This window comes from Stegodyphus dumicola, chromosome 2, assembly GCF_044657685.1.
Source record: "Stegodyphus dumicola isolate Sdum_Otavi_A_Nest chromosome 2, ASM4465768v1".
NCBI classification, from domain to species: domain Eukaryota; kingdom Metazoa; phylum Arthropoda; class Arachnida; order Araneae; family Eresidae; genus Stegodyphus; species Stegodyphus dumicola.
This window is the reverse complement of record NC_140769.1, coordinates 186579734-186604630: the sequence shown is the minus strand read 5'-3', so window position 1 is coordinate 186604630 and position 24897 is coordinate 186579734. Positions and strand designations below refer to the sequence as shown.

General features: G+C 32.5%; 1 protein-coding gene across 1 annotated transcript in view; it reads left to right on the top strand.

Moving 5' to 3' along the window:
• LOC118190188 (uncharacterized) overlaps positions 1-24897 on the top strand; it is a 52462-nt gene that overhangs the window by 11027 nt on the left and 16538 nt on the right. Inside the window, exons 4-6 of the mRNA XM_035360862.2 lie at positions 271-455; positions 8960-9138; positions 21798-21980. Coding sequence (XP_035216753.1) covers positions 271-455; positions 8960-9138; positions 21798-21980 — 547 coding nt within the window. The remainder of the gene's footprint in view (positions 1-270; positions 456-8959; positions 9139-21797; positions 21981-24897) is intronic.

Sequence of the window (24897 nt, the reverse complement as noted above, 5' to 3'; positions counted from 1 at the left end):
AAAGTAAAAAACCGTTCATGTGATCTTGAGAACAAGCACAACTAAGAAAATATATTATCACAGATTGAAATTTGCTTTCTAAATTATCATCGCACGGTCTTATGTTTTAAATTTATGAAGTTTTGATATTTTGTTTTCAGATTTTTCGTGATGCTTTGTATTTCAGAGAACAAATAAGATATTTTTATATAACATTACCAGTGCTTAACTTAATTTGTATCGGAAAATATTCCTTTATTTCGTTTCTTTTTTATGTTATTTCTCTTTCAGCGAAGAAAAGAAAGTATACACCCAATTTAAAAACGTGAAAAATATCTTCTCGAGCAAAGTAAAGAAGGCTTATAGAAATATTACTGAATGTTGGGAGTCTCTGGTCACGAGTAACTTTGATCTTCTGTTCGACAACGGAAAATGCACATTAGAGAAATACCTAGACAAAATTCACAATTTAACAGGTTAGTACTTGTTGATTTTGATAACAGTAACACAATTTTGTTACGAAAGTGAAAATGGTATTAATTTTATTGCTAAAATATATGCCAGAAATTTTTGGTTTTTAATTAAAATGTTAGATAGCGATATGTTTAATTTAAAAAAATCTGAGACTATTTTGAAACCATTGAACTCAGTTAATTCGACCTAGGTTCAAAATCCCTATGAATAGATTGGTTACATGGATCTTTTTTGCAGTTCCTCTATGTACAGCATGGATATATGCTGCACAGATGGTAAAGCGCTTAAGGGAGCTTACTGTGGTACCGAAGTTCCCGGGCTCGGGTCTCGGAGAAAGCATGGATGTTTGTAAATGTTGATGTTTTTGAGGCATGAGGGCGCTCAAAATATATGGCGAGCCGAAAGTCAAAGTCCTCTCGCGGGGATTGGTGGTAGGGAAGAGAGATAGGAAACCCTCGGATCCCCCCGGAAGTTGTCCCTCAAAATTTAAGTGGAAATAAAATCCAACCTCCTTGAGGCTCTGGCAACCATTTTTCCATGAAATTCATGGACAAGACAACAACAGTATGCATATAAGAAAGTTTCTCTAAGAACCGTTCTCCACGAAAGCATTCATTATTTCAAGTAGATGATTATCACGTGCATAATTACAAACCGTGTACTTCGAGGATTAAACGTTAAATTGTGTTTAAATGAATATGACAAAAGTCCTTTTTTTATACAGGCAGAAATGATTTGCTTGTAGAATACTTTTACCAAAACTTAAAGTTGGTATGCTTCTCTTTCATCTATCATATGATGAATGTTCGAAACAAAAAATTTGCTAACCTAAAATGTAATTGTTGACTAACTTCCAACTATCCCTTTCACAGACTTTAATATATATGATTATAGCAAGAGATTGTTTCGAGAGCTATCAGCTAGAGGAAAAGAATGCCTTTGTAGAAAATTTTCTATGAAAAAATGCGACGTATTAAAATTAAACATGTGGAAAATCACGAAAACGCACACGTAGTCAGTTATTTCCCCAGGGTTTGAAATGGTATCTTTACTGCTAATACTCAGGGGTCTTTACTGCTAATACTCAGTCTGCAGCCGGTGGGCACAGACTTGATTTAAATTCATTAGCAAATATAAAAGTAAAAGAACAATTAAAATATTTAATAGTAATTAATGGTTTGTGAGCTATCCAAATACAAAAATAGTTACAAATATTTTTTTTTCACTTTGCAGTTCAATAATTAGTATACAACTTACAAGGGTTGGTACATCGATAGTGGCAGCACGTCGATAGTTTTAAAAAGACTTCATTACCATATGCACAAATAAGTGCGATTATTCAGTTTAATTGCCAACCATGTCTACCATCTTCAACCAATTTCTGAAAAGCGTTGTACCGTTGTACACCGTTAGTAGATTCATATCTGTTTATGTTCGACGGTGACCGCCCTAAATCTTAGGTAGCCACTCTTTTACTGCAATGCTGTAATGTATCTTTTATACTACTTGTTTCATTTCAATAATGAGTACATAATACCACAGACTCACATCAGCTAAGTATGATGGGAATTGTAGAATCTTCCATCATCAATGTGCTAGGAGAACCATGACAGAACTTGCATTATAATACCTCGGAATGCTTCGGAAGATGCTAACATTTGTCATCCGAGGCATCATCTGCGTCCACAGACAGAACGACATTTGTTGGTGAATCTCATCATCCTGTATGGCAGTGCGCGGTATCTTAATTCAAACGTTATCACGCATGTTCTGCGACGCTGGCAGTAGGAGGTAATGGAACATCCGCCATACTGACCAGACATGAATTTGCGTGTCGCTAAAATAAAAAAGCTGCTACGTGAGATCCATTGCAACAGTAATGGATTTCGTGCTCGGTATTCTGTATTTTATGGTCGATCTCTGGTCCAAAAATGATGCTCTGTGTACAATGCTCAAAGGACTGTTTGATTTATAGAAAGATGTGAGTAAGGCATAAATAATATGTTTTCTTATAAACAGACGAGATCTTAAAGCTCTATGTTCGCTTTTTCGGAATACAATTGCCCTCATCTCATTTTCGTGGACTACAACTCTCATCCACATAGAGTTAATCTGGCGGCTGATTTTGTGGAAAATGAGAATATTAACAGGAGGGATTGGTTAGCCAAATCTCCAGATTTATGCGATATAGAATATATCCAGAACGCTCTTGGAGGACCGACGCAATTTGTCTGCCCACACCTAGCGCCTTCTAGAACCTGAAATAAATATTTCTACAGAAGTGGGACCAATTACCACAGGTGCCGCATTTCTAGTATGAACTCATGTTGTAAGTGTTATATGATTGTTAGAGGGGACCATCTCTCCATTAGCCTCATTTTTTGTTTGATATTACAATCTGTGATTTAGATCTACCAGCATCGACAAGCTTAACGCTCGATCGGGAATGTGTAGCATGATTACTATAAAGTAAATGTTTTGTACTATTAAACTTATATCCATACCGAATTTCATTAAACTCTGTCCATTACTTTTAGACATATTCAATGAAATGCAAACGTTCTGTTAATTTTGAACACCGACTTAGATAGGAATTTCTTCTGTATATTTTTTTCAGAAAATGTATCTACAATGTGAAAGAAATCAGTTAAATATCTCTGAATCATCTTATTAGTTTTCATGTTTTTAGATATCAGTTGTTTCATAAGATTCGCTTTAGTTATGTAAACCTCTTGATTGCTGGATTACATGCAATTTCATCTAGGCCTCGTATGAAATTTTAGTTTTGCATGTGCCCATTCAGATAATTTTACGATGACAGCAATAATTGCTGAAGCCTTTCAATCCCTTTCTAACCCATTTTCAAATTTTACATACTATCTTTGGCTGATTCAGGCATTATTAACTGCCCACTAGCGACTTCACAGAGTTGAGATTCGATTTAAAATGCTTTTTTTTTTTTTTTTTTTTTTTTTGAAATTTCGAAATATCACTGTGACTTCCAAATATCATCTAACTTCTGAATTTATAAATTAGTAGTTATCATTTTATTATATTTAGTATTCAGTAAAGCTTTTGTAATATAAATCTGCAGAAACCAATTCCCAAACTGCTTTTTGGAATGAAAATCTGCTAAAACAAGAGTGGCAGAGATAAAACTCGTCAGACAGTAAACCTGGACTTAAGGAGGACTGTATAGTGCTCCGTAAGGCACAGGCTATTTTATAAAGATTCCTTATCGAGTCTAAATGTTCTTCATTTAAAATGTTTTGGGAAGAACTGGATTTTAGAGGACATGGCATAGAGACTCACAGGTTTTTGTAAGCACTATGCTAAAATTAGTAATTTCAAACCTACTATTAAAATAAAGAAAAATAAATTGAGAGCTATACAAGGCAAAAATACATCAACGAAGCTTTTCGATGCTGATTTCAGTATGAAGGATCTGAAAAATGGTCTTGGTACTTTAGTGAAGGGTAAGAGTGCATGTCCTGATGGAATCGTACCTGAATTCTTCACTAGCCATGGAAATTCTGCGAAACTTGTATTATTGAAGTTTATAAAACAAACTTGGAAAAATGGTTTGCCAAGTACCTGGAGAAAGCCTATTTCTGATAGTGCTATTTCTCAAACTTAACAGAGAATGTAGACTTAAAGAACAGAGAATGTGGACACTTTATTGCCCAGTCTCTCTTAAAAATATTTTTGTAAATTAACAGAGAAATTTGTTGCTAACAGATTGTGTTTGTATTGGACAAAGCTAGTGTCATTTCGGAAAGGCAGTTGGGTTTTCGAAGACATAGATGTACTGCTGAACAAATAGTCCGCTTGTCACAAGAGATAAAGGATAGCTTTCAGAGAAAGCAAAGTACCCTTTCTGTATTCATAGATATAAAAATTGCTTTTGATAAAATTCAGAGTGCTGGATTGCTTAAAAGACTGATTTCCTGTGTCATTTCTGGCAATTTACATAGATGGATTAAAAGATTTCTTGAACCGAGAATTATAAATATTAAATATGGTTAAATTGTGTCGGATTACCGACAAACAAAACTAGGTTTACCTCAGAGAGCAGTACTAAGTCCTATTCTTTTTAATGTTATGATAAACGATTTAATTGACAATATTTCTAGATCTCTCCCGGGCATTAATATCTTGTTATTACCTGAGGATATGGGAATGAGGGCTACTGGATCCGACGTTTTTGTCTTCGAGAGTGTCTTTCAACAGGTCTTAAATGTTCACCTGAACTCATGAAAATAATACGGTAGTAAATAATGAAAAACCTACCTTCCAATTGTTTTCTCTTAGTACTAAATATAATGACATTTCCTTTCATTAAGATCTTTAATGAATTATGATCTTTAATGGAATATACGATTTTATTTACTTGGGTTTTCATTTAGACACAAAATTATCTTTGAAAAAAGAAATAAATGCATCGATTGATCGAGGACATTTTGAGATCTAAACTACTGAAACGTTTAGTTGGTATTACTTGGGGTTCAACCCAACGTGTTTTGTGTATAGCCTATAAACGTTATGTGCGTCCCGTTGTTGAATATGATAATGAGGGTTTTTATTACTGCCTCAGATTCTATTAGAAACAAGCCGGACATTTTCCAAAACAACATCTTGCGGCTGATCACTGGCGGCGCAAACACTCCTATTGTTGCTATGGAATTATAGACAGATTTGAAGCCTTTAAGTGAAAGTATCAACGGATTGATATGATTCTTCTTGAAAAAATCTAAGAAATTCTTGAAAAAAATCTTAAGAAAATAAAATTTTTAAAATTGCTATAGATCAGCAAGTGAAAGACTAAAGACTCATAGGTCCTTCCTTTCGCCTGTATATGATCTTTATGATATTTACGATGCTCCTATATAATCTTCAGTTTTTCTCACAGGAGCGGAAAAGCGATTTAAATTTAGTTAAGCTGGAAAGATATCTAGATCTTGTTTGGAATATAAACAAACAGCTTTGTACTCCGAATGAGTTACAAAATGCTGATCTGGCTACCATATATTACAGGTATCGTCCAGACAAGTGGTTCCATGTTTAAACAGATGACTCAGGAGAAAATGCGATAAAAATTTCTGGTGCTGGAGTCTGTTCAAGTAATTTTAGCACTGGCTGTCCTGTTGGGAAGTACAGTGACAATTTTGATGGAGAGATAGCTGCTATAATATATGCAACTGATAAATTAAGAAATAGGCTAGATCAAAATATTGTGTTTTCCAATCACTCACAAGCTGATATTTTGTCATTTAACAATTCTAACTATTATGAAAATGTCCAGGTTCATTCTTATGAAATGAAACAATTTGATCTAAGGGAAAGTAGAAAGAGCTTTATGTCCTTCAGTGAATTCCGAGCCATTATGATATTTTTCGAAATGAGCAGGCAGATAGACTTGCCAAGGCCGGATCCCTTATGGCTCAACCTAACTTCCCTTTACCTTTGCGTAATATTAAAAAATTATGTACAATGAAATGAAAAATAGCAGAAATATCCTTATATGTTGATGCAGCAGTGGACAACATGTGAAGTCCTGCTCAACAAAATAAATAAACTCTACCATGATTATTTGCAGCAACATTTACAGTGGATTGGAGTCAAGGATTCAGCTTGTTGCTCTCTGTATCCCCATGGTGATATGGATGGTGAATACTTCAAGAACTACTCTATTACTTTAAAGTTTATTACAGGCAGTTCTATGAAGGCTAATCTTTACCCTTACCTTTTTACATTCTCATAATTTTATTGGGCTGCTAGTTGACTAATGGCAGAAATGCGGAAGATGGATGTAGGATAAAATTATATTCTGTTTCAATAAAACGAAGAAGCATATTTTCTTTTACCTTGTTTTTTTCTACGAAACATAGGGCTACTCAATTTTTTAGCATAAGCATAAGTCTTTATGAACACTGAGTCCATAATCCTCTAGCGGAATGTAATTCCGAAAATGCGATTGTACTATCATTCAGACAATATAACATAACAAAAACATAATTAAAAATTTTTGGCACTGAGGGAAAGAAGAGAAGAGAAATTCTTTGATTGTCTGAAACATAAGAAAAGACGTTAGCTCTTCAGTTCAAGAATATATTTTCCTATATACTTAGACGGTGATCATGACGATTTTATTCGTCTCTGCAAATGAATCAGGTCACAAACATTCTTTTACAGCAGGATGGACGAATACTGCTAATCAGTAGGACTTCATCTACAGCTCTGGGACCTGAGCCATTGGAATAATGCGGATACATTGAAGGTCTGACAGGCATGGGAATTTGCCTTGATAAGCTTCCGACTTCACGTGGCTATTCTTACGGGTATAATGGCTTCATGCTTGCGTTTCGTTTTAACTTAAACGTCATGACATCATCTTCATTTCTGCGGACATGCAATGAAATAACTGGAGAACTATTGTTTATTTTAGAGAATATTTTCAAAGTATTTTGATTTCGAAGCTTTTTAATTTAGAAACCAGTTTAGGAACGAAAATTTGTTCCTGTACGTTTTGAGAAGGTTTTCAAGACTATGCGTATAATTATAAAATAATCTGGTGACAAATATATTAATTTTTTAAAGACTGACTGCTAGTTCTTGTGGTTTCTCTCTCACACAGGACTCGTCCAGTTTAAAAGTCCTTTCAAATGCTACATACAAGAGCATGAAGTTTAAGTTCTTCTGATTGTTAACTAAATTTAAATTTTGAGAGTAACAGGTACAGGCAAAAGTATGGGGTACACCAGCGATATATCATGGGTCAACTGGTAATACCTTCCCACACCAACTAACCCTAAAAAATTTTAGGGTTAGATGGTATGGTTAGTTTCTAAGCTTTATAAGAGATTACGAAGAAAGTTTGAGGAGAATGAGCGACTGAAGCCTTCCAAAGGATCTGTTAGAGTTTACCTATTTTGGCAGATCGTGCAATCCAACCCTGCATCCTACATCCAGTATTTATTTAAAATAATGCTTTACGACATAAAGCGATTACAATATAATTTCAATACAATTTGAAATTAACAAATTAAATTGAGAACACCTGTTTTGATGTAACAAAAATAGCAGATAAGCATAATGAAATAAATATAGTAACTACTGGGAACACGATAACATAATAAATTGTACTAATAATACTACAGAACTGCCTATGGGGTCAAATCGTTTGAATGGCAAGATTAACACGAAAAATCATGGTAAGAGTTCAGGTGTCTGAAAATGCAAAAATTGGGAAATACAGAAGGTACTTTTGGCAAGAAACCAAAATAGTTTTAAAAACAGTACTTCATATGGTATATTGGAGCAGGTTATTGCTCTTTATAAAGTTCACAAGTGGATTCCTTTTGAACATATTTACACGATGTAAAAATTCATTAGATTTATGCAGCATGAAGAACCTATACTTAGCAAATCTCTAGGCCATAAGAAGAGAGTCATTGCATAATTTTTGAAACTGGGATACTGATGTTATCTCTAATTAGAAACTTTTTAGAATGCCAGTTTATTGGGATATTATACGATTATCTTCAGTTAAGTGTAAAGATCAGGAGTTCCCTGTTCTCCACATATAAAGCTAGTGGAGATTGCTTGCGTAGAAATATGTGAAGGGTCCGTGTCCTCTTACATAGTAATTTAATGAAGGATTCGAGTATACAGATGTGCAGCTTAACATGAAAATCAAATTACATGTACAACTTCCCTGTGAAATATTATTCGAGATATCTTGTCAATATTTTTAAGCAATTTATTTTAGTTGGTATTTGGAATTTAAACGAGGCTATGAAAAGATGATTCAATACCATATTGATTAAGAACTGCATCTTTGGCTAATTCATCTGCTTGATCATTACCAAGATGGCCACCATGTCCTTTCCTCCATGAAATTTGAATTTTGTAATTTGGGATTAAAACGAAAAGAAAATTTATATCAGAAACTAATGAAGAGGAAGATAAGGGGCTCTTAAAATTTGCTTTATGTTTCAGCAATGAGACTCTCCGCAGTGAATTTTCTGTTTGTGCTATCAATGACCATGAGTATTTTAGGTCGGCGAATGAAATGTGAATTTTAATTCTGGAAGCTTGGTTGCATCTTTTGACTATGTGAATTTAATTTAATTATTTGGGCATATATTTTTTATTGTTTCGCAAGAATCTTCCCTCGTGCTTTGCTTATTTAAATTGCATACCCACAAGTTAAATAAAAAAAAATATAATTAAAAAAAATTAAATAGTCAAATAAAATTTTCGTTGTTCTGTTTTGTTTACCACTGTTCTGTGTTTGCAGAATTAGCCGTAACACTGAGTTTACTAAGCTGTTAGGTGGATCAAACTGATATTAGTACTTTAACTTAAACTTCAGTATAATGTGACTGATCGTCTTGATTGAAATGGGTCCATAGTGATTTTAAGATAAAAAAAAATCACTGCTTAGTTATTATTTTGGGAAATCATTCTCAAAAATAAAAATGTAACATTTTTATTTCTCCTGCAGATGCTTACCTCGAAGCTCGGTTAGCTTTGGATAAAAACATGGCTGAAGTCGTTGGCTTCATAAAGGGTACCATTAAGGATGGCATAAAGGGTATTTCTGCTGCAGCCGTAGATGCCATCAAGAGGGAAGCTCAGAAACTGAAGGAAAACTCCACTGAAGAAAAAAAGGTAGAAGAAAAGGTAAATAATATGCATTTTGTAAATTTGATACAATTAATTGTCTGGAAGAATTAAAACAATACTGCTTATTTTGATATGAAATTATTAGTGTCATTTTTTTAATTCGTAAATGGAAATTACAATATTCAACTTTGGCTAAAATATAAGATAAGATAAATATTAAATGCTCACTCCCAGCGGTGTAATTTGTATAATAATAGGATAAATGAAAGTAGTAATATAAGGTAGGATAGAGAAATCTGACGGTTTTTTAAAATTAAATGAAACGGTGAATACGAAGAACTCATATCTGTTGATATTGTAGTTTAGCAGTTAAATTTACGCCACGGTTGAAAGAAATTAAAAATAAAAACTATATCAATATTAAGTTCTGAATATGGCATTTTGGAAATGTTCTCTTCCTCAGTGAAACTTTGTACAGCTTTTTTAGTGTCCACACCATACTCATAATGGGTTACAATGTTACGATACTCATAACGGGTATCGAGTGTCAGAATTTCAGCTGATCATCCTGTGTTTCTTACGGGCATATCGAACCGAGCTCTGCTTCAATAAAAAAGGGCAAATGCCCACATGGCTAGGAATTCGACAGAATTGTTGAGAGATTATTCCGGGAGTTTTTAGTGCCCCCACGTAAAGGTATCCAGGTCACTTGATCTTTTGGCTTGCGACTATTTCCAATAGAATTAGTTAAAATCGAGAGTGCACTTCCAGAAATGAAGTTCCTTATCCTAATTTAAGTCCGTCATTCAACATGAGATAGTTGCCGTACCGAGAAAAATATTTCGAAACGTTATGCGAAGTTTCGCTGATCGAAACCAGCCATGTGTAGACCATGGAGGACGACATTTGAAACATTTTGTCATTTTCAGAACTTGAAATTGATCTAAATTTTACCTTTATTTTATAAGGTATTTCTCCCCCTTTCCTAGCGTGCCTTCGTGGTGTAGTGGCTCTGCACGCTGGGCCGGTATTCCAGAGGTCCGTGGTTCGATTCCCGGCGAAGCGGTTGCTAATTTTTCTTCTTTTATTCTTCCAAAAATATCTAATGTCTCTACAATTTGCTTAAAAATGATTATAGGTATATTACGTTTTTCTGCCCTACTTTGTATGTGTAACAGCTTGAGATTTCAGCTAGTAACAAAATTATAGACGAGTTAGGATTCATTGGAACTTATAAAAATTTAATTTAAATCACAAATACGAATCGTAAGTTTCTTTCAAAAAGCAGTAAAAAAATACATTGCTAGAAGAGAATCTTTAATGAAATGATAAGTCATTTAGAATCAAAGCATCAAGGTGCCCCCCCCCCAAAGAGCCTTGAAGTCAGTTGTCTTAAATCTTTCTGGAATGACTCTTTCGGTTTTCAGAATTTCTTTAAACACCTTTTTAATCTTACAGTTTTAATCTCACTTTTGAAATTGCATAATATTATTTATTCTAAAGAATTCTCTATGCCTTCTCTTCATCCTTCAGGCAAATTTTCAATTCTCTTTTTGAAAAATTATTTTAATATTGAGGCAAAGTATTCATTTATTAGCTTCTGATCTTCCTGTTTATTGCTGAACTTTTTGGGAATAAAAATGTTGAAAGCTTAAATTTATAAATATTGAAGGAAGCAACATCTGAACTTTCAAACAGATAAGGAAAGATTTCCTATTATTAAGCCTTTTTCGAATCACTTGTAGAGACATTAATTTTGGAAGCAGACAAGAGGAAAAATCAGCAATGCCTTCGCCGGGAATCGAACCCCTGATCTCTGAAATATGAGCACAGCGTGCAGACCACCACACAACGAAAGCATGCGAAGAAAACGGGTATTACTCTTATATTATGTGATTTAACATTAATCTGCAGTTAGTTTTTCATAAATGCTGATCCCTGCGCATCTTATTTACTTTGAAATCTATTTCAAAGTAAATAAGATGACTATAGATGCCTTTTTTACTTTTTAACACCAAAGTAAATCGTCTTCTACATACCACCAGTTCCTGCTTTTTCTGTGAAACCTGTTTCTCAACCACTGTCTCTTTCAAATAGCATTAACATGAAGAATCCTTTTTTAACTTAAGTCACAGACACTTGGATTCCACTCATTTGAGATTCCACTCATTTTTTATGAACACAGAATTGTAAGTCGATACTCATTGTTGAATGCACAATGAAACCTCTCTACCACATTTTATTTTCTAAGTTCGACTTAAAATATTAAAATTTCCTCTTCGAACTTCTCTTACTCTTAGCACATATTCATAATTTTCCACCTCTCTCGGTTCCCAGATTTGAAGCTCGACTAAAAGATTAAAATTTCCCCTTCGATATCTCTTCAATTCCCTCCCCCTCGATGCTAAGATTCACTAAAAGAACTTACCTTCTGCGGCATTTCTATGGCTCGTAGAGCTCTCATAAAGAATGATATTGGAAAAGTGTAGTTTATCAGATAACTTCATTTACCTATAAATATAATTAATGTTTTTTTTATCAAGCTTTCGCCGGGAATAGAAGCGCGGACCTTTGGGATACGCGCCCAGCGTGCAGACCACTACACCACGAAGGCACTCTAAGAAGTCGGGAGAAATACCTTATAACTCTAACATTCCTATGTGCACTTGGATTCTGGCAAACCAAAATATTGCATTGCTTTTTTATTAATAATCCCGATTATTGTTTGTTATAATGGGTTCTCTATAAATGTATATCTTCATGCAAAAATCTATTGTTTTAGTATAAAAAGGGAGAGTCTTTTAAGCAAAATTATACGAGCCAATGTGTAATATAAAAAATATTCCGAAAATGATTCAGAAACTGAAAAAGACTCATAATCCGTTAAGTCTATCAAAATATTAAAACTGACGGGTGTATTTAAATGTCGTTTGCAGGAAGTCTGTTTTAAAAAGCATGTTAAACACGTTTTTAATCTACTATAAACAGAGCACTTTGGCGTTTTACCTTTAGTGTTAATACTTTACACAAAGCTTTTGAAAGCTTCTATTTTAAGACTGTGTGACAGTTGTTAAATATTTGCAGTGCCATTCAGAACCTACGTCGCTGATTACATTTCTTTAGGAGAGATTAAGGTTCTAATCGAGTGTTTTTATGTTCCATGGATAACGGAATGTTTTATGGTTTTATTTTTTCATATAAGATAAGCGTAAGTAGCGCAATAGTAAAGAATAATTTACTTTTAGAGTCTATGATAGCAATGCATAATTTTCTTCACGCTTTCCTATCTGAAACTTATGAAAATTTTTGTATGCATTTTATATTAATGGAAATAAATGAAATCTAATAATACAAAATTTTTTAAATATATTTCAAGTAAAATTTCATTGCAAAAGGAACAGAATTATATCAATCATTGAGCTCATTTTAATTTATCACACTCTTTACTGATATAATAATTATCACGATGACGGTAAAGAAATTATCATTACTGCCGCGATAATCAGGGCCGGAAACAGATTTTTTGCCACCCGAGGCAAATTTCGTGACATAAAAATTCTGCCTCCCGATTCATTCGTAAATTCTAAAAATTTTGCTGCCCTTAATTCTACCGCTCGATACGGCCCCATTGGTTGAACACGCTGTGGCGTGTTCAACCAATAAAGGTAGAAAATGATAGGTAGAAAATAAAGGTAGAAAATGATATATAAAGTAATAATATATTGTATTAATAATTCGAAATTATTCGTATCAAATGTTTAATTGGGCAAACTTGAGTTCAAAACATATCGGTGAAGGTAACAAAAAGACTACTTAATGAATAAAAACGTAAAAAATAACTATTCAAATAACTAAAATATCTGAAAGCTTTCAGATTATATATTGCCCTCAAAGGGACTTTGTAATGTTTTGTGTGTTATAATGTTCTTCTCATGTAAACACATAAAATTCAATTCAACAGCAATACTATAAAATTTGTCATTGCTTGTTTCGAAATTGTTGAGTTTGTTAATCAAAATTCGTTAAAATTTATAAAATGTGAAATAGATAATAAAAGAAATTCGAAATTGAAAATTCGGGCTTCTATGTGCCCATGTTCGTGTGGATGATTACGTTATTCAAAATCTAATGGCTCTAGGTACTGTTGTTTTTCTAAATTCGAGAAACCTACATACATTCATGTAGATTCTTCATTATTTAATTTCTTAATATATAAAACGGGGCGATAATATTTAGTGGCAACAATCTGAAAAGTGATTCAGCCATTTATAGCTGATTCAATGCAAAATTCTGTTTCGAGTGGGCTAATAAAACGCAGATGAATAAATTACTCAGTTTTGAAGATTTCGCTTATTATTAACAACACTAACATTGCGGTTTTCACAACGCGAAACTCCTGTTCTGGCAAAATAAGAATTGCTGCTATTTCATCTGTGGAAAATTTTCATTGTAGTCGTGTGCATAGGAAATTCAAGAATAAATGCACAGCTAGGCCTTAAATCTACGTTCAAGTTAGGTAAGTAGTGAGGGAAAGTGTTTATTATTATATATATAAGTAAATAAAATCAAAAGGTTTGAGTAGGAGGAAAAGCGATGTGAGACTTTTATATCCAATATAATATTCTATAATATTCTGAAAACAATGAACTGATTTTAGAGAAAAGATAAAACAAAAGTTTAATTAAACTCTCATTTCCCTTAACTCTGTGACTGTGACCCAATAAGCAGTGAAGATAATGTTATATTATGTAGAAGTGAGGGGGCCACCTAATATTGATCCTAAAGTGAAGATCATAAAGATTTCCATTCTAAGTCTCATGAATTTTTTCACACATGTGTATAAGTGTTAGAATGATATTCAGCCAATAGCATTAAGCAGGCGCATAATTTGGCTCTGTTGGTTCACCGAAGCTGAAATATAAGTCACTTTCTCTTTTTCACTCTCTAGTCATAAGTTGTTGGATGAGAAAGTGAAAATCGTACGAGCTACCTCAATTCCATTCCCTGAATCTCCTAGTAAGATAAGCGTTCTAAAAACCCCATTTTAACTCAAATTATATCTTATTATTGAGGAATGTAGAGAATTGAAAAGTTATGTTCTATTCACTCGGTTTCCATGTTCAGAATGTCTGTTATGATGGTCGTATGAAATATCTTCGCCTGGTATGATGTCAGAATGTCGTCTGTTGTGATAGTTTCGTATGGAAGCATATTGTTGAGCTTATCATTTAAAGGCCTTCCTATTCCCACTAATAATATAACTATAAATATTTAATTACTAATAATAACCTATAAACATATTTCCACTAATAATACAACGTGAGGTAATTTTACGCTAACAAGTTGATTTTATCTTAAAGAGGTGGCTATTAAAGAATTAAGAATATTTTTATGTATCTTTGTATTGTGTTTATATTTAGCTTCATTTTCACGCAGCCAAAATTATATGAAACCCTTTCCATGAGAGTGTAAGGTAAACATGATTTTCTGTGCTTTGCACTGATAAATCCAGGAAAACATCAAGTTTTGAAAGTATTTTTTGTATTGAAAAATATGTTTCCCATAGTATTCAAGTATTTTAGTTTTAATAATAATAATCTTTGGTGATATATATATATATATATATATATATATATATATATATATATATATGAGGATTACGTTTATGTTTTGTATCACAAGAAACCAAGAAAAAATACTTTTTTGAATATTTATGGCAGCGATAGTTTATCGTTCGTTCTTTTGTCCCCTTTTCCGCTTCCATCTTTATCCAAAAACATAGCAAAAATCAGAGATATTAATTAAAAAATCTTAAAACTCTCATTTTCGCCTTAATCTTTCCGAGTGGCAACATTTCTAATACAATCAACAATGGCAACAGTGATACAACAGCAAGAATGGCTGCGTGCCATTATTGCTGATATAATGATTGAGAATTATCGATTTGATGCGATTTCATCAAAAAACATAAAATAAAAAAACTCATTCCAATTTTGAAAACCTCGCTTTGAGGTGCACTGGCTCTTGAATAGATGCACCTATTGATGTGCATCTATTCTATTGTTATTATATCTATTGATGTGATGATTATTATATCTATTGATGTGATGAAATTGTACCAAGTTCGTAGCCTTGGGTCTATTAGTTTACACGCAGTATGAACGAAAGACACACACGCAGAAACTTCCTTTTATTATGAGAGGTATGCGTATATCAGAAGAGCTTTCATTGCTACGTATTCAAAGAATCCTTTTAATAAGATTTGTAACAATTAAGTTACCAATAATTGTTTTAGGCTTTTGTTGAATTACAACAAAGTTAATGAATACTTTTTTTAACAGTGCTTATAAACCATAATCATTAGAGATATCAAATCTAGTGGTGCTAAAATTTTACGTCTGGAGCTTATTTGCTTAAATTTGTTATTTTTACTGCTGAAATCGAATTCGCGCCATTTTTAGAAATGGGCTTCATTTTGTTGACAGTATTGTGTTACGTTTTTATACCAACAGCGTTTATCGACAGCCTATGGGGCATACTTATTTGTTTTGCGACTGCCTTCATTTTGTTTCCTCGAAGAGAAGAGAAAACTCGGAAAAGTAACGATGAAAACACCATTAACCGCAATGAACACAACTTTAATGCCGGAAAGAAGGTACAGAATATAGATTTCCTTGATTTATATGCTGATATTAATTAATTTAATGACGATTCCTTTGATGTGGATATAAACAGTGACACCGATCTCCGCGAAGTTTCTAACGAGGCTTTTAATAATAATCTTCTTAATTTGCATATTAATAGTGACACTGACCACATCGACCTTTTTGCCAAAGATTTCGATAATGAACCCACTGATGTATACCATGTAAATGATGAAAATCAGTTAAATTACCTCCATCATGAAACAGAAAAGAATTTTGATTTTCCAAAACCTGATAACTCAAGTAATCAAACAGGCATGAATAGCAGCATAAACGTCTTGAACCACGAAGAACTCAGTTTGAATGCCTCTATTAAATCATTGGATGCTGAATGCATTATATCGCACAGCGATCTTGGAGCACAAGGAGACATCGATTTTGGAAATCTCATTAACACAAATAATGAACCAGAAATGAATGGCAAAATGGATCCAGTAGACAGAATAGAACTGAAACCAATTCAAGAATTTCAAAAACGCCTCTTTGATATCGTCGTTGATACCGTCGATGTTATCTTTGTTGATGACGAGTATACTCAACATCCTTCATCAGATCGTAGCAGGCATTTCACAATTTCCAAACCTAAAGAAAAGCGTTACTGAAATATTTTTGCTTTAAAAAAATTAAAAATAAACATAACAGTTTAAAGCATCATATCAAGATCTGAGCTAAGTTTACATAATTTCAGGTTATGTTCGTCATAAGTATATTTGCCATGACACCAATCTCATTGACTGACTGAAAAATCGGGCATTAACTGGCCCGTGACTAAGTGATGATCTCATTGACTGACCAGTGACTGGCTAAAAATTGGACATTGATTGACCAGTGACTGTCTAAGTGACGATCTTAGTGACTGACCAGTGAGAGTAAAAATTGGACATTGACTGACCAGTGACTGACTAAGTGACGATCTCATTGACTGACCGGTGACTGGCTAAAAATTAGACATTGACTGACCAGTGAATGTCTAAGTGACGATCTCATTAACTAACAGGTAAAAATTGGACATTGACTGACTGAGTGACGATCTCACTGACTGACCACTGACTGACTAAAAATTGGACATTGTCTGACCAGTGACTGACTAAGTGACGATCTCATTGACTGACTGCCCACCAGCGGCCGAGCGTTAAAGACGCTGAACACTGGTAGTTCGATCTGAGGTTCGAATCCCGCGAACGGGCTGGCTGCATGGGCGTTTTCGTGGTTTTCCCCATGTGTAACGTGTATACGAGCCAGTTTCCCTTAGAAAGTCCTCCACGAAAGGCATCCCTCCCTTTAGGCAGATAGCCCTCGTGTGCTTTGCCGTAACTGAATAATCCAAATCCAAAATCCATCCATTGACTGACTAGTGAGTAACTAAAAATTGGACTTTGACTGACCAGTGACTGAGTGACCATCTCATTGACTGACCAGTGACTGACTAAAAATTGGACACTGACTGACCAGTGACTCAATAAGTGACCATCTCATTGACTGACAGTGACTTATAAAATATTGGATATTGACTGACAAGTGTCTGATTAAGTGAAGATCTCATTGGCTGACCAGTGACTGAGTAAAATTTGGACATTGACTGGCTAAGTGACAATCTCATTGACTGACCAGTGAGTAACTAAAAATTGGACATTGACTGAGCAGTGACCAACTAAGTGACGATCTCATTGACTGACCAAAAATTGGACATTGCTTTATCAGTGACTGATTCAATGACGCTCTCATTGACTGCCCAGTGACTGAATAAAATTGGAAATTGACTGACCGGTGACTGACTACATATTGGACATTGACTGACAAGTGACCGACTAAGTGACGATGTCATTGACTGAGTGACTGACTAAACATTGACTGACCAGTGGGTGACTAAGTGATGATCTCATTGATTGACCAGTGACTGACTAAAAAATTGAGCATATAAGCAGAACTTATATTTATTAAGTAAAAAAGAGATTAAGTGGGAAGCCAAGGAAGCAGCTTGATTGCGACTTAACCCTACATTTTAGCAAAAAAGCTTTTAATTAAAGCTCAATAATTTTTTTATGTACATTTCTGCAATTAATGCATTTATTTACTATCTCTTTATCATATTCCCTTTTTAATGCTATTTTATTTTTACTTATTTGTTTATTAATATTTACGTTTATGTTTTTTGTATTTTCTTATTGTTACTTTTTACATTTTATATTTATTTCTTCTTAATATTTTACTTATCATTAATTTTATTATTAATTATTAATGTTATTACTATTATTATCTTATTTTTGAATTTGATTTCCTCCCTTCTAAATTTTTGATTTTATTTTTCATTACAATTTTATTTATTATTATCATTTCAAAAAAATTTCGAACGCGTTATACAGTTTAGACTTTTATTAAAAATTAATTGTAAATTTAACACTTTTCGCTTTCCAATAAAATTTTAATCATTCGTCTTTTCATCTCATTTGTATCAAGGACTTTCAGTTATTATTATTCATTTATGATTTATTATAATATTCAAAGCTTTATTCTTGAAAAACTACATGAATCATAAAATATTGGGCTCTCAGGCAAAACTACGAGATTTCAGACTCCGCACTAAGGATTTCCATTTCCTCTTTATCCATAAGTATATCCAGATCCCAGAGAATGATTTTAAATAAAGAACAATTTACTTAATAAACTTTTGTAATTTGAATTTGAATTTCATGTAACTCAGAAAACTTTCTTTAGGTAACCGACCTCGTTCTTTTATGGGGTAAAAATGTCAATTCCTTTTAATTTAGCATTTCTAAAGGGTAAAGTACGATCTGCGCGAAATTTGATCGAAGATCCCCTCCCCCTCTTATCTAATATACTAACTGCGCGCTTTTTTCCTTTTCCCTCTTTCTAAAAACTTGAATTCCCAAGAAAATTGGGTGCTACAAAAAGTCATTTATCGCCATTAATGGTTCATTTTATTGAGACTGCAAGCCTCTATTTTCTTTTATCAATATTCATTTTATCAATTTCATAATTAACGAACAAAACAAATTCGAACTCCCTTATATTCTTGGGATCAGTTCCCTTTTTATCCATTCCTTTTTCACATATTGTTGCACTGTATTCAAGTTTTCATGTATGTAGAATGTATATAATTTGTATTGTATTTATGTCAATTTATATTTAAATGATAATTTTTACAAATTCTTGCATCATAATTCTAGTTAACAGAAGATATTTCCGACACCTTGATAAAGCTTAGTCTTCAGCATGCAGCTTATTTTCTAACCTAGTTTCAGGCTGAATTATTTGTAAAATTAATTATTTGAAATTATTTGTTAACAAAGATGGTCGCTAAATCAGGCTAATAATATTTCTAACGGTTGTAATTTATAATGCAACACGTTCATGTGATTTATAATATAATTCATTTATAAGTTTTTCAGCAGTATTGAAATTAATAGCAGATATTGATAATTTTATACATTTAGATTACAATGATTTAGATTGCCATTGCCTTCTTCACTGATGCTTTTATGCTACGTTCCTAATATTTCATAATGGTATACAGATAAGTTTAACTCTTTCACCAAACATGAAATCTCTAATTCAGCCCACTTTTGCTCCTACGTGTGCTGTATCTTCTATTTTCTTTAATATATTATTTAGCCTAATTTCAAAAGGTCCTATGATCAAGCGAAAAAGTCACTAAACATTGGTACTTCGACCCGAGTTTCTAATCCCAGCGATCCCCCAGCTCTTTCTTTTTTTATACTTATTTACTGTGTAAAAATGTAGAGTAAAAATTTCAATTCATGAAGTAAAAATACTTTTTAAATTTATTCTTTAAAAAATATTGCAAAAATTTTCACCTTAGCATATCTTTTTACAAATCTCTCTAATAAGAAAAAATAAGGAAAAAAATTAACTCGGTTTCGGTTATTGATACATCGGTGCAAATTATATGCAACATTTTCCAAAAGCACAGAGTTTATGTTGAATATCAATAAATTAAGGATAATTTCTCCATCTAATTTTTTTAACATGTTTATTCCAGAATTTTCTTTTCACACTGTATCGCTTAGCTTTTTTAACTATAATCATTCAATTTCTCTAGCTGTGGCAACTTTGCATACCTTCTGACAAGTAGTCATATTTTTAACCACTGTTATTTTAATTCCTGTGGACTATCAGTATATTATTCACTTGTTTCATAAATGCAAATATTCATTTTATACGCGCAAATCTACATAAAATAGCAATAAATCTTCAGTTATGCGGAGCTCCTGATCGATTGCTTGTTTTAGATTGAATGAAATTAAGCTTAATGTTACTGTTAATTAGCTTGTTATTAATTTAATTATACGTTTCTAATTAATTATATGTTCAGATATTTCCAAGTATATTACACAAACTTTTGCATCCCAATTTTTAATTTTTGGTTAAAAAAATAAGTTTTTATTTATTAAGGGGCCTGATTGATTATATTAATTTGCAGTACTGTTTATCTAATTCTTTTCTTCTAGATAAAGTTTAGAAAAAACTTCTTAGCATAATAATTTAAATTTATTTACAATTTATACGTCAGTGTCCCAAACGCATAGTAATGCTGTTATAATAATAATATAATTTGTTATAATAGATTTATAATTATAATAGTTGTTATAATAGATTTCATGCTAAGTTTTTTTTTAATTTAACTATTAATTTCTGCAAATATTTACATGATTACTTTAATTAACAAAAAATATTTCTAGCACACTTTAACACACTTTGATACGAAATAATCTTTTGAACGCCAGTGAACTATATTAAATTTTCCAGCCTAGTTCAGACATCTTGACTATTATTGATGTAATTTATAAAAAATGTAATTTGTATGTTTTATAATTATTTGATTTATTATAGTATTGTAATACTCTTTCCTCTAATATTGTAATTAATGAAAGATGTTTGTAATGCTAATATGCATGTATACCAATAACTTTTATTTTCTTTGTTAGCTCTCGCATTTATTACTGCTATTCAACTAATTAGCCTGCTTGTTAGATATTCTTTACTTGTTCTTGTGATTGTAATATGTAATTCTACTTCTTTATTTTTATTTTAATCTTGGCTAGAATTGGCTTCGAAAAGTAAAATTGTAACCCTGTAGGTAAAGGGGGGAAGAAATTTTGATTCGCGCAGTTGGACTATACCAGGATGAGGGGGGGATTTTCATTCGCGCAGTTGGAGTACACCCGTTCAGTCATTAGAACCATTATGTCACTTTTTTTCCTCTTCGCTGCGCCTTGCATGGCGTGGATGGTCATTACAGCAACTCTGTAAACGCTCGCTCAGTTTTTATTGTTGTTGTTAGATAAGTAGTCATCGCTTGAAAGATGGCACGCGTGTGATTAAGGTTGTAAAGTAAAATATTAATTAGTACAGTCCATTTCGTAATTTTGAATTATTTTATATAACAATGCACGCATCGCATGAATATCTCCGAGTGGTGTTAATTTTTATGATGAAATAATATCTCCGTATATTTTGTTTTCTAACCATTTTGAACAGCTGATTTTAAATGTAGCTCATGTAGCTGTATCTTTAATTGCTGGGGAAGTAGTTCTTAAATTAGTAGATCTATCGTTACTGTCTAATTTAAAACAATTTCGGAAGTAAAACTGAAAGTTGCCTATCAAGAATTTTTTTGCAATTTCTTTTTAATCTTATAATTTTCAAATGTTTAAATTTTTTAAATATTAAAAAAATCTTTTGGGGATTTTAATTAGAGAATTGCTGGAGATGTTACACTGAAGTTTTTAGATAGAAATTTTTAATATTTGTATTATTTGTATAATAATTAAAAAATGGTTCTAATACAATCTAAATATATTTTTCTTTCGGGAAAAAACTATTTTCAAATTTCTTCCGAAGAACCTTCGATTCGAAAATGCATCAAGAATTTTACAAAATTACAATCAAGAATTTTACCCGAAATTCTTACAGAGGGAAACCATATTTTATGTAATGAATGAATTATAATTCTGTTTCTATTTCATATAGGAAGACCCTAAAGAAAAATTGAAGAAAAAGAAGATTGAAATCACTGAGATGATCGTTCCAGGATTTCTTGGTAAACTAACAGTTGAAGCGATCAAGCGCGATTTGGATTTACAGAAAGAAATAGCAATAAAACCCGAAGACAGAGATTCTGTTTTGGACGATATGCGATTTGATATTTTAATGGTAAGTACTCTAATGTGATTTTTCTAACGAAATGACAACAGTCCGAATTATTGGGAAAATTGCATTTCCTCTACGAGTGCTTTTCTTCTGAATTTTCTCATTTGGATATTGAAGTATTTTGGTACCATAAGCAACCCCTATTACATCCTAAGTCAATAAAACCCTTGGCGTAGCAATTCAGATTTTAAAGGCGCCTTAATCATTGTATAATTTCTCATAATCTTTCTTCATATGCCAAGGAACGTGTTTGCTGAGAACTTCAAAAGAACTATCATCCCTGTGTCCAACTAAGTTTTAATTTTAATTGATTGTAAGACTATTTATTATTTACAAAAAGATTAGAAATTGGGGAAAATTTTAACAGGGAATTTATCGGGCTCCCTGTTTATAAAACAAGATTTATAAATTTGTTGAAAATGCTCCAATTGCTGAATTAAATAATGCGTTAAAAATTCAGCTTTTTCTATTCATCCAAAATTTTTAGCTCATTTAATTTTTGTACGATAAATGTATTTCTTCTCATTCCAGTTTTAATTACTGAAAAGGTAGTTTATAATTTATAACTAAATAAACAACACGACGTTTTTAGAATATTAATTAGAAACTTATGTTTTTACTTAAGTAAGTATTGTAATCGCTTAAAATTTCTGATATCACATTTCGTTGAATATATTCATTTGGACCTTTCCCGAATCCATCTGAACGATTTTTTTTTTTTGGGGGGGGGGGTGTTTATTTCTTTGTACGAGGTAAAGTATTGTAATCACGCAACGTAAATATACGTTTTGACCACTATTGAATGCAATTTAACTGTTTTTTTTCCTAACATTTGTTCGTAAAGACTGACCAAAGGTCTCTTTTTCCTCAAATTAATTATAAAACTGATTTCAAATGGATTCAGAAGAGACATTACGCACAACATTACGCATGTTTGTATCTCGTATAACTCGAAAACGAGTAGCATCAGAACGTTGAAATTTTGTATATAGGACTGCTATAATATGTACTTGCGAACCTCCTATTTTGGTTGCCATATCGGCCGCACCAAAAGCATATATATATACCCACTCTGTTACTCGGAACAATTAGCGCCGTTTTTTTTATTGTTCTTATATACTGGTAAATTCTGCAATTTTTTTTTTTTTGGTTTAAAAATGATTCAGTTATATTATTCTTATCATCCGATTAAGGTTTTTATGCCTTTATTTAATCTGCATGTAATAGCTGTAGAACTATAAATAATTTTAAAATTGTTTAAGTGCGGCTAAGCCTAATTTTTTTTAACCATAGCAACTATACTTGATTACATTTGAAACTTAGAAGGATAGTCAATTAAGTCTTTGTGCACCTTCAGCGTCTATTTGCTGAGTGGGAGAAACCGAAACTTTTAGATTTGGGCACCCAAAAATCTGCCTTCTAGTCTGCTGGCCGCATAGCTTGCTTTTGCGTAGAAACTGTAATTTGAATTGTAAAAATTGTTTTTTTTTAATTGTTTAAACTGTATTTGGTGTTTTATGTTTTTCTATATCTTTCAAATTTTAATTAATATATTTTGAGTTTTTATGTATTTTTGCCTTCCAGCGAAGTGAGAACTGAATTAATTGAATGAGAAACATATCTCTAATGAAATTCGAGAAAATAAGTTTAGCTGAAAGGTAGGAAAAAATACGTATAATTTAATATTTCGAACACGGAAGTCATGTGGTGTACACATCTGACTTTTTTGTTCTTGTTTTTCTTTTTGTTTGAAGACAGACAGGTACGGATAAAATAACGACTCTTTTTATTTCTTTCTACAAAGTAAAAGAAGTATCATAATCACGAAAAATTTCGGGTATCACATTTTAACGAAAATATCCATTTTGACCGCTATTGAAAGCAATTTAATCATGTTTTTGCATAAAAGCTGTACCTAAGGACAGAATAAAGGACTAACTGTAATAAAGGACTAACTGTATTTTCCGAAAATTTAAAATTTGTACTGAAGCACTGCGCGCAAACCAACAGTAATACGAATTACAGTAATAATTTTTAAGTGATAGTAATAATTTTTAAGTGAATCTAGCGCCAGAGCGTCGCTATGGTAAACAAATAGTGAATTTTAAAGAATGCATTTATTCTATTGTGGTTTATGCGCTGTCGGCGAAGTAGACTTAATTCAATCCAATAAGTTTAAATGAAATGCAAGAAAAATGCGTATAATTTAATATTCCGTACAAGGAAGTCATGTGGTGTACACATCAGATTTTTTTAACTTATAACTGTATAATTCGTTTTCCCAAAACGAATTATAAAGTGGATTTAGAATGAATTCAGATGAGTTTTACGTAACTACGCATGTATGCATCTCGCATAACTCAAGAACTAGTAAGTAGCCTTAAAACTTTGAAATTTTGTATCCAAATATATATATATATCCATTCTGTTACTCGGCTGGGTTAGCTCAGCTTCTTTTTACTTCCTTGTACGAAGTAAAAAGGAAGTATTGTAATCGTGAAAAGCTTCAGGCAGCATATTTCAACGAAAATATCCATTTTGACCGCTATCGAATGCAATTTAACGATGTTTTTGCGTGATATCTGTACGTAAGGACAGAATAAAATACTCTTTTCCTTCAAAAAAATTATAAAACTGCTTTAAAATTAATTCTGAAGTGAATTTTTCGTGGTGTCTGTATGAACGTACGTACGTACGTATCTCGCATAACTCAAAAACGAGTAGCCTCAGAACGTTGAAATTTTGTATATAGGACTGCTAAAACATGTAGATGTGCACCTCGTATTTTGGTTGCAATAGGCTGCACCAAACATACTCGTATATAAATATATTTATATATATATCCACTCTGTTACCCCCCGGCTCAGTGATCTCAGTTTCTTTACTCTTATATGTTTGTAAATTGTACATTTTTTGCTTT